This window comes from Agelaius phoeniceus, chromosome 2 (assembly GCF_051311805.1).
Source record: "Agelaius phoeniceus isolate bAgePho1 chromosome 2, bAgePho1.hap1, whole genome shotgun sequence".
NCBI lineage: Eukaryota > Metazoa > Chordata > Aves > Passeriformes > Icteridae > Agelaius > Agelaius phoeniceus.
Genome location: NC_135266.1, coordinates 67,972,063 through 67,988,134, shown reverse-complemented (window position 1 = coordinate 67,988,134; position 16,072 = coordinate 67,972,063). Strand labels below are relative to the sequence as shown.

The following is a 16,072-nucleotide window of genomic DNA, read 5'->3' as shown; positions in this document are numbered from 1 at the left end:
TGATTTTTTTAAAACATTACTTTGTGCTGACTTTATTACTTTTGATATACATAGCATAACATTGAATATTTTACATAGGTGTCACTATATAAAAAGCAGAGGAACATGAATTAAGTAGTCCTCAAGAACTGGCAGAAGCAGAACATTTCTATATAAAAATTCTGTCATTGATTATTGGGGTTTTAACACAGCAGTAATGAGTTCCTCAGAAATCCAAATTAATTAATGTTGTGAAATGCTTTCAAAAATAAAATATTGAAAGCTAAACCAGTTTCTCATACTATTTGGATTATTTATATCTCACTTTCCATATTATTTGTTTTGCTAGAAATGTTAATGGCTAATATTGTGTATATACCCTTTTAATTTAAAGTGCCAGTAAGAAGTAATCAGCAAACACTTTAGAACTTTGTTCACTTTGTAGAATGTAAGAAAATTAGAATTTCCCAACAGATCCAAATAACTCTGTAAGTTTTTATACTTCTCTAAAAACTTCTAACAACATTTCATTTCGTTCAACATTCCTCATAAAACTATAATACCAGTTCAACTCAAAATAAGTTTGTATATAAAATGCCCAGGTTAACTTATTATATAATTATCAAAGAATATTGTAGCTTTTCTTAAGCATTCACGACTTCATATTGACAGCATATACAAAAAATAAACTGTAAACAAAGGCATTTCTAGGGACAATTGAAATGAAAATCTACTTTTGGGAAATTTATCTGAAAATAATAAACATTTACAAGTAGATTTGGGGGCAAGTATTCCAACTTACCTTGCCTGTCTGTAGGTTGCATTTCTTCAAGCTTGTGTCATAAGGAAATCATTAAATCTTGTTTTCCTTTGTATTTTTTTTCCTCTTCCTTTCTTTTCTTCCTCTTTTAGAGGGATATCAGTTAGGGAAACATAAAAGAAAAATACATCCCTGGCAGGAATCCTCGGTGGGATTTCAACTTCAAACCTTCTCTAGCAGGGCACTTGAAAAATTTGTTACCTAATGGTGAAGTCTTGGGTTCCAAGAAAATTCCAAAAGATCCATTAAAGCTTTTGAGCTCAATGTTCATGTCATACAACTTTTTTCTTTTATTTTTAGCAGCTCTTGAAACATTTTTTCAAGGGAAAGAATAACTTACAGTCCTTTCTTCCCTAGCCTTTGGTTTTACTGCAGTTCTCAGGAATAAAGTGGAATGTAGCATTAGGGTCTAGTGTCTTTGATGGCCTCATCATCTAATCATAGGTTTAACATTACTCATTTGCTGGCTCCAGGAATTCCTGCCATTAAGGGCCCTAGAGATGAAACTTTGCCTCAAATATTGATTGAAAGGAAGAGAGAGAAATTTAAGCTCTTTCTGCACTGCTCTTTCTTTAGACATCTCAGTAAAGCTACGTAACAAATGCAGCAAAAATCAATTTGTTATTTTTATGACTCCTATATATGCTGGGTTTTATTTCAAAGTATTTTAAAAATAAGGTTCACTTTATACCTGGACTAATGGGAAGCGCCTAATAATTTTGAAGCTTCAAATGTTTATTTATTTTCTTCAGTGTTTGCTTGGAAGAACTCTTTTCCATCTACCTAATTACTTGAGGAAATTGCAAGCTTTTCATTTTTATACCCCATCTGATACTTCAGGGTTGTTTCCTTGTCTTCTAAATAAGGAGGATTTTATCTTTGGATGTCCATTTATTAAGAAGTACTTCAGGAGTTAATGCTGTAGTATTTGTTGGGGAAGTCATGGTAATTGTTTCTACAGGAACTGTCAACAGGGGGCTGTAGTAGTGCAAATTGCAGCCTCCTCCCCTCACCTTTCTGACCTCTGGAATATTCTTCTGAACAGTAGCATTTCCACAGAATATAGTGGTTTATCCTATAGGTGCAAACAAAACACTCTGTACTTCTATTCTTCTACAGGGAAGTTTGTATTTGTTTTTTTTTAATTTACATTTTAAAACTGTCTGTCGGAAGAAAACGTGAGATAAATGCTATGAAAATAGTAATACATAAAATGGTTAGAAGAAAATGACAGCCAAATATCATAATCCAGCCTAATGTTAGCAGAACTTAGGATCATAGGAGATGTTGTCCACAGCAAGTGAGGATAACTTATCTATATAGAGAAGAAGAAGCGCTACCCGTTTTTCCTTATGACAAATTAAGCAATGTGAACTAGAAAGACTTCATCAAGTATATAGTTTGTGGGTTTTTAATAATCCCAGTGTAAATAGGGCTTTTCTTTCTAACATGGGTAAGTCCTTCATATTCAAATTGAATGACATTTTACAGATTATGTGGGGAAGTTTGAAAAGTGTCACTCAAAAGATAGATGGCGATAATAAAAACCTTTGAAAAGTACAATTTTGTTTGCACAGAACAGAGTAACTTTAGACATTGAAAAGGAAAGGGAAGTGCAAAGTTTGTTTTCCTTTCATTTGCTACAGCAAATTAGATGCTTTTATGCTTTTTATGTTGGAAATTCCATGTTAACGACTACAGATTAGCAAGGATGTCAGAATTTTTTTTCTTATCTGAGCTCCTGAATAAAATCAACATTGCCAGCGGCTCACATCCAAGGTATGGTCTAAATTTACATGAAATATCACATTACAAATGTCTGAAGGTACATGTCATGGATAATTCAGTTCATATGGGCAGCCTTTTAGGCTCTGAGGAATATGCAATCAAGCCTTTCCCCCAAAGGAATTTGGAGTTTCTGTGAAAAATACATTTTAAGTTTTAAAGGAACTCCTATATGGATGGTACTTCATTTGTAGGTTTGGGAAAGAACAAAAAGCACTAGTCTGTGTTTTCAGAATCTTTCTTATACTGGAAGATAAAACTTGTATTATATCTTTTTCCTAGTAACACCTCCTGCACTAGATTAAAATTTAGGTTAAATTGAAGCTTTATTCTCTTTATTTATATAAACCATAATCACACCTCCGAGCACTTGAAAAAATTTTTCTAAATAATTGATAATAAATATATAATGATTTTCACTTTTCCTATGATATGCCTTTTTATTTGGATTTAGTCTATTTCTACATAAAATGGATGAAAATGTGTTATGTTTGACAATATCTGTGCTTGATTAGCTGGTCTTTGTTCCCTCAGCCTAGTTGAGCATGTCACAGCTGTGTTGCTGTTGGAATGGCAGATTTCTTCAATAAACCATGCAGTATTAGAAAAATGCATCAATTTTTGCACTGTAGTTCCTTCTTACATCAGATTTAGATTTCAATTACTTTTTTTCATATTCTTTTTTCTTTTTTTTTTCCCTAACCAAAACACTACAATAGTTTCTAATTGCTTCCAGATCCTTTGCAGATTCTTCTCTTTGGGGAGACAGCTTCTGAAAAAATTGAGTAGTTGTGTCCCAGAGGAGTTTTATCTCATGCCACTTGTATTTTTCTGTATCTTACCTATTTACAAGGGAAATTAATTTTCCTAAAAAGAAAATACTGCTTTATTACTTAAGACATCTTGTTACTCAATCTGTTTGAAAATATAATTATTATGAGGGCAAATGCTGCATTGTCCTAAGTGGCTGAAAAAATTTGGAACAATATCAAGAAATTAATCACACTCCAAGGAGAGGTGTAAAAACAAATGAACAAAAAATACCCCAAAGATGTGCCTGGCTGGTGTAAATTCAAAGGGAATCCTCAGAGAGGAAATTTGATGGTTGTTTTATCTCTGAGAATAAAGACCCATCAACCAGGCACTGCAGGGATTTCAGAAGACACCAGCACATCTAGATGAACATTCTGCCTCAAAGTATGGGATAGCTCTTCAGTAACTGGCAATTGACCAACACAGAAACCAAGGAAAAATAAAATTTAAAAAACCAAAATAAAAACAGAAAAAATCCCTTTTTCTGTTCCCTGCAGCTGACCAGAAGATGCCTTGAAATGTACAATTCATATAGTAGAAGCACAATGCACAACTTGTGACACCAAACATACTGTATTCAAGGCTTTCTATAAGAGTTTAAGGAGGAATTGTCCAGCTCTGCTGTGCAAAAACCTTTTACTTTTCATTATAGATTTTCCTTTTTTGTAATATTTCTTGTCTGTTTACTCTTGTTGCCAGTATTAGATTCAACTTTAATTGTAGTTCTTGATCTCCTTCCAGAGGTATTCCTAGAGTTCTCATAGTCTATAATTTTTGTTAAATAAGTGATTGCCCTTTCAGAATAACTGTGATAGTAGAACAGTTACACAGGTGCTTGCTATTGTCTTTTTGACACCAACCACAATAGGAAAGGCTGAAGATAAGTTAAATAATAACTGCTTCCCTTAATCTAAGGAAAAAAAAAAACCTGTCACTTAATCTACTTAGGAAATTAAGTTTGATATAACTTCAATGATGAAATTAGGGTTGATTAAGCAAATTCCTATGAGGATATAATTTTTTAATCTCTCTTTTCTTGATCACAAAACAAGTTGGGTGTTTTACCTTTGCTTGTGTTTTTGCATTTATTCTGTGGCATTATCCACTGTCTCTGTTCTCAAACTATTGCAAATAGGAGACAAATCTGCATATAATATGACTGAAAAAGTCTGAATTAAAATTCGGTTTTATCGAGGGGAATGATGCATAGAAACACACGTGCAAACATACAGAAACTTATTGTTTCAATAATCCTTTTTTCCAGTATATCTTTAAAATATTTATCCTAGCAAAGTTCTCTATCTCCTACACTACTTCCATCCTGCAGCTTCTTCTCTGCTAACCCCACTTTCATACCGGTGGTGATATTTGCCAGACTAACTCACAAACACATATGAAAACTGCTCAGACATTTGTTCCCTGGTTTAGTGGCTCTTTAGCTAAGAGCCTTGTTCAAAAGCCACCAGAGCTACTTAAAGAAAAAGAGTCAGGATTGAAAAATTGGGGGCACAGAGGAGAAAAGAGAAAACACAACTTGTGTTTTCATGGCAGCAAGCTGTAAATTCAGATCTCTGCATCTAACGGAAACACACTCTTAGGCTACAGTTTTAGTGGTCAGTTTAGGATTCTCTCTGGCCAAGATCACACTTGCAGATGTATTGTAACTTCTCCATGTCTAGCTCCATATTGCTGCTGATCCCTTTCATCAGAATATGCAATGGTGGAAACAGCTACATCAAACTAAAAATTAACTCTGAGTAAAAAAGTTATTTTTAACTGATTATGCTTCTAAGGTAGCCACGATACCAACAGCTTATAGCAGGTTGCAGATCGATGGCTGGCACTCTAGGAAACACAGGCTGCTTCTGTATGAGTCAAGATACAAGAAAGGAATTTTGGCATTTGATGGGAGAAGTTAGAACAAGAACAAGAAGTTAAAATAGATGAAAAAAACACACAGATTTTCATATGCTGGACAAGGCACTAGAAGTGTATATGAAATATTCAGCAATGTTGCTCCAAAATGAGGCTTTGTATCTTCATATTTTACCACAGTGTCAAATTTAAGTTCAATAATCACAACTTTTGTAGGTGAAGCGAGTACTTTCTATAATATTCTCATCCTATTTGGACTACATAAAGGTCTATCAAGAGGAAGGGGATATTTCTTCTGTTTCCTTATGCAGTATCAAATATGGTACAGCTTAAACACATACTTAGGTTCTAATGTTGATTTCATATTCCACCACATGGCCTATACACAAATAGGTTGTTATACACACTTAGTGTAATTTCCTTAATGAACCCCAGTACAAGCTGCAGGAGAAACAAAAAAAAATTTCCCTTTATATGTTTGTTGTTTTTTTCTCTAAAATTAAGTGGTTTTCTGAGGAGATGGTGTTTTGTGGCTATTTTTTAGACTTCCCCCCCTTCCCCCACCCTTGGCATTTCTTACCTTATTTAAGGAATTCTGGTGAATGATCTGGAAAACTATTTTACAAAAGATTATAGTTATCAGAATTTTCTTGCATTGTCCATGCGTGGAATGTTTTCCAGCCCAATCTGTCTTCATCTCTTGATCATCTGCTTCTGATAATCTAACTTTCAAATGGAAACCATTAGTATATTCTTTCCTACTTGTTGAGTGATTTTACTTTCTTCATCATTCTGTGAGGTGTCCTTACAGATTCCCATACATTTAGAAAATGAATTCTGTGTTTTGCTTTTAGTAATAAGCAGGATGTTTTCTTTTTTATATTATATCAGAGTTATCAAGGGACTTCAGGCCCTTTCTTTTGCCTGTCCTTGTCAGAGTACTTTTGTCAAAAAATATTAAAGAATACACACAAGTGAGATGCTGATCTGAACAACTTCTGGATTCATGGCAAGAATAAGGAAATTGTAAGAATCAGCCTCTCTGTATTTAATGTGGCAAGTTGTCTTCCCCTGAGGTCTCAATAAATCTGCACACACAATTGAGAAGGATCTGAGACTTGGAGGAAATACCTAGAAAGTCAGAGTGAGTTGGTAGTTCTTGAAGGGTTGAGAAAGGATACTAAGCTCATTACTGGAACTCATCATAAATAATAAATATACCATAGCTTTCAGGGGGTTCACTATAATGGAGACAATATGAGGAACACTTTTCTGCACATCCAAAGATTGATTAATTGATTGATTTTCATTTATTTTGGGAAGAATTAGTTCAAATTAATTATCTGTCTCTAAAATCAAAGAGTGGTTGAGTAAAAAGTGGACTGGTGTTTAGGATAAATTGCCATACATAGCATACATGTTGTTACTAATAATTTTAGCGTCCCTTAATTAAAAAAAATTTCCAGTCGGGAGGTAGGCTCTAGAAGTTGTGGAGATATGTGTATCCTGTAGTACATCTCTTCTGTCTGTATTAGAAGATATGCAGAATTTCTATAAGATGATGAAGGTTACTTTTCTGAATAAATTTGGCCATTTCTCAATTGTTGTTTGAATAATGTAAATGGTTTTGCAATTGTAGTTTTTGGGTCATTTTTTTTTTTTCTTCCAAGATACCAATGAAATGTTCCTCTGGGAATGTTGATACCATTTTCAAGATAAATTGGCCAATTACCACAGATGATCAGAAGGGCAATGGGGTCTGTGTGCTACCAAGAAAGAAAAAAGTTAACATATTATTTAAAGTCAATAGAATAGAGGGAAAATGAGGCTGTAGTCTGGTGAAACTGTAATCTAAAACTTTCTATTACCATTGTTTTATTAAATTCACATTTGCATAAATAGTGTTATGAAAGTTTTGCATTCTTTTCCTTTCTGGGATTTGGCCAGAGGCCAAGAGCATTCCAATGCTTGCAGATTTTCCTTCCAGAAGGATGTTGTCAGTCATTCTGCAACTTGCTTATTGTGGTAAATAGCCACTTTTAAAATGGATGACCAATTACAAAAGCCTAAAATTGATCCCAAATTTATTGAAATAGTAGACCAAAAATACTTTTTTTTTATCCTTTATCAGCAGTATATATGTGAGTATGAGAGAAGTATACAGTGTTACTGGAATTCTTAGATCTGATTCTCATTCCAAACAATAATGCAAGGTTTTCAGACTCCAATATTTTTAGGTAAATTCTTCTAGGACTGGAAGGGACAAATCTATGGTCTTAAAAACAGTATAATAATCTCAAAAATTTATGAGACTGTGTCTTGAAATCAGTTTTCCTGTTTTTGCCTGCTTTTGCCTGCTTTTATGGACACAATTTTCTGCCATATAAAAACCACAAAACATTTTGTACATCATGTAACATTTCTTTTGAATATTTCCTCCTAAATGAAGAAAAGAAAGTTATTGGTGATTTTTGGATAGGAAGTTATTGGTGATTTTGGGAGGTAACTCCACATCATGGAGTTCAAACCCGAGCTAAGTTACATGCATGTTGTGAATTGCAAACACATATTTATAGTTTCCATTTCATTCTCCAGGTGAAAGCTAGCACCAGTTCAGCTCCATACAAGATTTTCCACCAAATATATTCAAGGGTCTAGGAAGAAGGAAGTTGATATATTAGAATTCCGTCTGTCTCAATAAGTTTTAACTACACTGCAGTGATCAAAGAATTGAGGTGTCAACTGAGTTATCAGTCTTACATTAGAAAATTCACTAAATGTTCAGTATGACAAAAACAAATTGACCTCAGATATATTTAAGGCATGGAGAAGAGAGAAGTCCAATGAAGATAGAATTGATTGACACAGTAGCACCTGTAGTTCAAGGAGAATTGTAGGATGGTTACTACACCAGGTATCTCTTCATTTCAGTAACTGCACTCCTTTGAGAAACTTGAAATTTTTGATACAAATTTAAACTTCCTTGCAGAAAGTGGAAAGGGTGAGAGAACTCTGAGAATCAAAATTCCTTTTTTAATAACTATACTACATTATCACAAGATTTTTTAAAGACATGTTCTAGACATCATGAATAAAAATTTAAAAATTGTAAGCAAAGCATTATTTGGAAAGAAATATAATATAAACTAAGAAGAAGTTCTTAACATGCCGAGTCTAGTTTTTCCTTTTTGACCCCTCCACTACTTTTTTCCAATGCAATTTTTCCATTATCAATTTAAAATGCCTGAACTGTTTTTGTCCTTTTTTTTTTCTTTCTTTTTTTTTTTTTTATGTGTACTAGAGATTCAAGAATTTTAAAGAAATAGAACTTGGAAAATACACTCAAAAGTAAAAATTGTAATGATATCAGAGAGTAAATGAATGTGCATCGTGTTTTATAAAAAAAAACCCTGAATTTCAAGCAATATCTGTACTGTGGCATTCATCTCCTGTCCTCTGCATGAACAGTTTCATAACAGCTTTCAGCCTGAACTTTCTTTCAAGGAGATGGTACTGAGGCATTCTTTATGCATTGACACTTTTCAAGCAATGACAGAATAGATTAGGAGAAGAAGTTAAGGAATGTGGCAATTTCCATTATCCTAATAAATGAGTACATTTTTTATTAATAGAATTTAATAGAATTTTGCATAACATAAATTTTTTATAACAAAGTTATACTGGAAGTAATTGAACTGAATGTCTAAAGTCATGATGTTTGGTAATTATGCATGAAGACAATTTTTAAATTTATTTATCAATAAAGTTTAAATCTAAATTTTTGTTCTGTTTTTAGTACAAAGAAATGGTGTCATCATTCTTGAACACTGTCAGTGTTAGACAGCCCTGAGTCTTCTACACTCCACCTTGTTGAGTCATCCCCACAACCCTACCAAGCAGGAGCCCCAAGGGAAGAGAGATCCATGCATTCCTGCATAGAAGTAGCTGTCTCATACATGATTTTGTCAAAGGCTTCTGTTATTTCAGCACCTAATTGCTACCATCATTTTTGAGGCACAGAAAAGGCTTCAAGCTCTTGCTCTAAGGCTCAGAAGATTCATGATACACCAAAACCACGTGAGATGTAGTGTAGTCATTCAAGCACTTAGCTGCTAATAACCAAATGACTATGCTGTGGTTCCATTTTGCTGTAGCGTAAATCTTCCAACTACTGTCCCTGCATCCATTTCATTTGGTGTTTGTTTTTCAGCTTCTTGCATTTTGGGGTTGAGAAAGATTCCTCTGGAATCCGAGAGAATATAAACAAAATTGCTCCACATCTCAATCCAGTTCTTAAAGTACATACGATAACATGAATGGCCATTGCAAAGGCAACTCTAATGCAGGCATTGAAAAATATTTTCAATGCATCTTTTAAAAACAAAATGGAAGAAAAGAAAACCAGGTGCCTCTTCACATATATAGGTAATGCCTCTGGATAGTGAATCTGTTTGTTAAATTATGCTTAAATGTGAAATAAAATTGTGGCCCTAATGATTATTTGTGGATTAATGGGGGGTTGAGAGTCTTAAATAAATCTTGTCATAGCTACTTTGTAGTGAAACAATGCATGAACCATGAATCCTAATTTCTTTCTAGGTTCTGCATCATTATGTTTTTCACTAGTTTTGGGTAGATAGTTCAGCAAGTATGAAACATTTTTATCATGAATAATTACTTCATATAAATCAATCAGATTTTCCACCTATGGAGATATAAGAAGTGTTTTGTTACTTCCACATAGGTATCTTCTTAGTGACTTTTTAGGCAATTTAAGATATTTCCCATAAAATCCAGTTAGCCATTTTGGATGTCCTGCAGAATCGGAGACTGAGCTGGAAGATCTGGCAAATACTTGCAAGAATCTCTTGGGCTTTTTCAGACACAGGAAGACCCTCTGTTACCTTTTAAAAATTTAATTAGCACACTTTCTTCGACCTGTCTTAGGAAACCTTTATTCCTTTCTCTTCTCTCTTGTCAACTTCTTTCCTGACTGCAAAGTCATTGCAGCTGTGGTGCAGAAAAGAATCTCAAAAGAAATGCTGATAGTGGTTTGTATAGTGTACAGTAAAAGGCTCTGATAAAAACAATGCTACACTTTGAATACTATCTCTAACCCAGGACTTTTGTTTCCTAAAATGTCTCAAGGTGCCTGTGTTTAGGTAATTGAATTCTTTCATTCTTAGCTTCTCAGAGTGATTTTCTACTCTACACAGATGATTTAAGTGATATCATTAGCTTCAGTTACTAGATATGAAAAACAACAAAATAAGCATCACTGAAGAAAGGACCTGTTACAGTGGTTTTCTAGCTCACAAGCTACAGGCTTGGGTGCTGATACTGTCTTCCCTAACCAGGAGTTACCTGCTCAGCCACGGGTCAAGAGAATGTTCATTTATTTGAGTATTTTAGTAGCTTGTCTTTTATAAAACCAATCATGAGTATTAGATTGTTGTTGTTGGGATTTTTTTAAGATGCATGACTTGGTCATATCTGTAAATTTGTATAATTAGTAAGAAGAACTTTGCTGATTAGTGACTAGATTTCACAGCTCTTCTTTGAGAAAATTTCCTTTATCTATGGAAAACCATCTTTTTTCACTCATATTATGGAACAAGAATTGTGAATTTCTGCCTGAATTTTTACTCTTGGAAAAAAAAATAAATGTAAATTAATCTATTAAAGGAATAGTTCTGTAACTAACCATCTACCCATTGACAACATGTAGTCTTAGTCTAGGAACTCTCTCTGTAATCCAGCTAATGTACTTTGTTTTGTTTTTCATTGTGATGCAGAGGAAATTATTATTGCTTTTAAAGAATTTTTTTAAGGAATTATCACAAAACAAAGTAATCTTTACTTGTCAGAGAGAGATCAACTCTTTTTCATCTCAAGTATCAGAATTCTTGATGTGATAGAAGCAGTGGGTTGTATGACAAAAGGTATTTGTGATGCATTTTGAAACTTCTCTTTAACTTAGTGGTATATGAAGTAAAATCCTGTTAAATTTAATATCAGTTAAGTGGTTTAGATTACTTTGAAATTTCATCTTGGAAATCCATGGTAACAGTAAATCAATTTAAAAATATAGTTTGTTATCATAGACTGGTTTTGTTTTCACTTATAATCAGAAGGAAGCAAAAATTGAACTCCATGAGGATGGATTTTATACAGATTATTGCCTGTCCTTTATAATAAAATGTGCAAGGTGTAGTAGTGAAGCCATATGAAGAAGGTACTTTGTTGCACTAATGTTCATTGGGCGACTGCATGAACTGAAGAAACAAGATGTGTTTTCTTATTCTCTAGACAAGGAAACTAAAGCTTGCTTAAGGGTGAAAAAGAAGACACGACCATCTAAAATTTATTTGAAAATCTGAATGAATTACAGTTTTTTAAATGATCAGATCATTCTTTTAAGGGAGGGAGTGTGGGGGGAATTAAGAAGTTCTGCCCAAATTCAATCTCCTTAGGAAGTCACCAGGGTCAGCTTCAAAAATGTGGTTTAAAATCCTTGGGTTTTGATCATGTTATGTTTTATCTTCTTAGGAATGGCAAAATTCTATTCAGAAGAATGCAGGACTTGCATTTATTGAGCTCATCAATGAAGGAAGGTAATGAATTTTAAAGCTTTTGAACAAGTAGTAATTTTGCATTTATTCCATTGGGTGATACACTTCCTCACCATCTGTTCCAAAAAGATTGTGAAAAGGCCATGTTAATTAAGAGATTTATTGTATAGATACTTTATATAGTAAATATTTAATTTATAAGTGTGTAAATTTTGAAACTTTTGTTTATTGACAGAAGGAAATAGAATTCCCTTGGACCATGTATAAGTTTAGGGTTATTTGAGAATTGAACCACCATTCTCCAGAGCAGCAAGGTTGTTTTACCCAGAGAGTCCAGGGAGCCCAATCTGTAAAACCATCTGCTTCTCCATCTGTTTTAGGAGCACAGCATTCATTTTACAGACATACTTCTCTGTACTATAATTTCATTATTATTTTATCTAGAATTTACAGACAATTTGAGTCCTGCAAACCCCACATGACATTGCATTTATATGAACTTCCTCGATTTTGAAATTTTTTATGAAATTTTTTAATCAATCCTCAAGTAATTTTAATTCTATGTGTTGTACTCTGTGCATTGTTTCTCACTATTTCCAGCCACCAAGCTGGGAAGCAAAGGGAGACTTTCTGGCCCTTCTGGTAAGAGAGTACCCAAGACAAAGAAAACCACTTAGGCAATGTCTGATTTGTATTAGCCAATACATTAAATCCATTTGAATCTATGCATTTTGTTATGTGGAGCTAAAAAAAAGAAATAGCAATACACCTGTTGAAGAGATCTTGTCATTTTATGTGTAATTTCTTTTTTTCACTGATGATATTTAGTTATTAAAGTGAAGTATCAAATCTTCTCTTTATTGTATGATATTTTTTGTCTGGCTGATATTTTGGTGGTTAAATCATGCCTTTATTTGAAATTAAATTTAGAAAACATCAGAGTATTGAAATATAGGAGTATAAGCATTAAAAAGAAAAAAAAAGTGTGTTACTACCCAGAGTTTGACTGGTGCAAATTCTTCTGGATTCCCTGTGCGCAGTGAAGTTATAGTGCTATATAGCAGTAGGAAACATAAGTCCCTCCACTGGAAATTCTTCTTTCTATGAAAGGCAAATATGAGATTTTACACCATAATAGGGCTCACCTGAGCGGGTCATGTACTGCGCATTGTACAAGAAATTGTACCTGGCAACAGACTAAATAATTATAGTTAGCTTATGTTCTTAGATAGTAATATGCAATACCATTTGGACCTTTGCTATTTTCTCAGCCAGGATATTGAGATCAGATATTATTATGCTCACTATTGATAAAATGAACATTCTGAGCAAATCCTATATCTACATATTTTTAGCAGTCAGATTTTAAGATACCAGTGGACCTTCTAATCCCCTCTAACAATGACTTTTCAAAAATAAGAATCATTTAAGGACCATTTCTTAAATCCAGTCATAGGAATGTCTAATCAAACTGCCCTTGGGCACATGTTCCTCCCTATACTTTTCTCAGAAAGGAGTTTTAGAATAAGTATGTGTGTGTGTTACTGAAATGCTCGTCTTTGAAATCAGCCTGTTTGTTTTTAATTTACCCTTTTGGGGAAAAAGATAACAATCCTTTAACTGAAAATTGTTATAAATATTTATTCTGCTTAATAGCTAAACTTGTGAATGCAATTCATCAATCATAGCTAGAGAATGCAATTGTGCAGTTGTCAACAATTAACAGGACATAAACAGTTGATGAATGTGCAGCTGAATTAAAGTGCTCCCTAGGATAACCTGAAATTATAAACTGGATCATTTAAAGGAATCTAACAAAGGATCTTTATAATTAAAACAAAGCAGGGTTAATGGGATGTAAAATTGCATATAATCGCTGTGCAATAATGATTGAATTTTAAATTATTAAAAGCTAAATGAAGTCTAAGAATATTTTGAAGGACTTTCTGGGTAAGATTTTGAGATACCTGGGAAATAAATCAAAAGTTTTGAGAAAGATTTTTCCTTTGAATATGGATGAAAATATTTAAATGTAATGCAGAAGTACATAGTTTTAATATCTTCAGCTAGACATGTATATTTTAATGTATGTATGCTATAAGGTGATTTTCTGAGTACCCAACTCTTGTTATTTCTTCTTGAAATAATTTAAGTGCCTTTAGGATTTTTGAATGTATTAGAAATTTCTTAAACAAAATATTTCAGAATAGGTGTAGTTTAAATAATTACAACTATATTCCTGTTACTTTAACAAGCTGCATTTTCATTTTAAATTGGTTGATTTACACTGTTTCTGGGGTTTTTTGGTATACGTAATGTTTTTTTAGGAAGATCAGAATAACATGTAGTTTTAGAGTTCAATATAGAAACACTGATACAGGTTTCTGAAAATAGGACTGCTGTAACAGCTTTTAGTGTAACAAGAGATCTGACTACAGATTTAAATTAATTCTTTCAAGGTATGTAATACACCTGAAAGATTTAGTGACATCCTGGTTATGATCTTGAACTTTATGCTTCTATGTAATCAGTCCCCTGCTATGAATGTGTGATGTTGAGGGTATCACACATGTCAAGAGCTTCACTGACAGCAGCTTAATTAGGATTTCAGATTTACATTGGGGTGTACACATAAGCAGGCTTCATAATTTTAGAGCTGGATGTATCTGCAATGTTGGCTGTGAAAGGAGACATGAAAAGACTCCTTTAGGAATGATATGTGAGGGAGACAATGGCCCACATTTAAGTGAAGTAGTGATGGATGAGGTCAAGAGAAAATGGCTGCTCACTGACAAAAAAGAGAGATAAGAGCACCCACCTCAAGTAAATATGTATACAAATGCATATGTCTTGGGCAACTAGGAGTAGACATTACTCCAATTGCAATCACAAAACTATGACATCATTGGAAGGAATGACTAAGATTTGGTGGGACAGCCTGCACTGCAAGACAGAAGTGCTGCAATAGACAGTTTCCTAGGAAAAGGTAGCCAGAGAAAGCAAGGAGGGAATGTTGCCTTCTCTGTGAAGAAGCAGTTCAGATTTTTTAGGTTCTTCAGTGGGATGGAAGATAGTCTGGTTGATAGCATGCAGGACATGATGAGAGAAGAGTCACAGTGGTGTCACAGGCCACTCATTCAGAGTGAGGGAAAAGAAGAAGCATTCTCTAAACACCTTGAAGTATCTGAATCACAAACCCTAGTTGCCCATGAGGGCCTTTAACCTTCCTGACAATCTCTGGAAGTGCAACAAGGTGGGATGCATGCAGGGAAGACAATTACTGAAGACTGCTGGGGATGACTTCTTGAAATATGATGAGACAGCTAAGACTGACACACAGCAGGATCTGTTATTTACCAGTAGGCAAGAATTATTTTTGAATGTGATTAATTAATGACACCAGTAGGCAAGAATTATTTTTGAATGTGATTAATTAATGGCACCTTTGGCTGTACTTGCCATGAAACAGTGGTGTTCAAGGCCCTGAGGGAAGTGAGGATTGAGAGTAGCAGAATGAGTGCAAATTTTAGTCTATTCAGGAAACAGATCAGTCAGATCCCATGGGAGGCAAATGTGTTCCTTCAAGGTAGTTCTAAAAGGTGTCAGACTTTTAAGTACAGCACTATCCGAGTGCAGGAACAGGAAAAATGTACATGTAGCAAGAAAGTGGTTCAGCCAGAAAAAGAAATTATTATAGAGCTCTGATGCAAAAGGAGAGTACACAGGAGGTGAAACTAGAAGCTGGCTGGAAAGGAGGAATTTAGAAGCGTGAGCACATAAGAAATATTGTCAGGAAGGCCAGCAGTCAGCTGGAAATCAAACTTGGAAGAGATATCAAGCATAACAAGAGCTTCATTAGTAGCCTGACCTAGTAGGGAAATGTCTTGTTGTTGAATGGGGTGGATGATTTAGTCACAGATATGACTGAGATGCTCAATGCCTTATTTTGCCTCCATCTTCACTAAATTTTATCAAGGCTCTGCCTTTAATGAAAGAGTTAAAGGACCAACATCTGCCAACAGTGGATAAGGTCTGAGTCAAGAATTCCTTGAGACAGCTTGTGTCATACAAGCCCATGATACCTGAGGGGTACATCTGATGGTTGTGAAAGTCTTTGCAAGGCTGATCACTGATCCAAGAAGTCAAGGAAATTGGGGCAGGTTATAAGCACTGGAGAAAGGCATATGTTACATCCATCTTTAAAATAGTCCTCAAAATCCAGGGAAAA

At 34.2% G+C, this 16,072-nt stretch overlaps 1 protein-coding gene across 7 annotated transcripts in view; it reads left to right on the top strand.

Annotated features, from left to right (window-relative positions):
- The window catches only part of NBEA (neurobeachin), a 459,156-nt gene that overhangs the window by 211,892 nt on the left and 231,192 nt on the right, over positions 1 to 16,072 (top strand). For all 7 annotated transcript variants that reach the window (XM_077173791.1, XM_077173789.1, XM_077173793.1 and 4 more), the window contains one exon: positions 11,822 to 11,886. In XM_077173791.1, the coding sequence (XP_077029906.1) occupies positions 11,822 to 11,886 (65 nt within the window). The remainder of the gene's footprint in view (positions 1 to 11,821; positions 11,887 to 16,072) is intronic.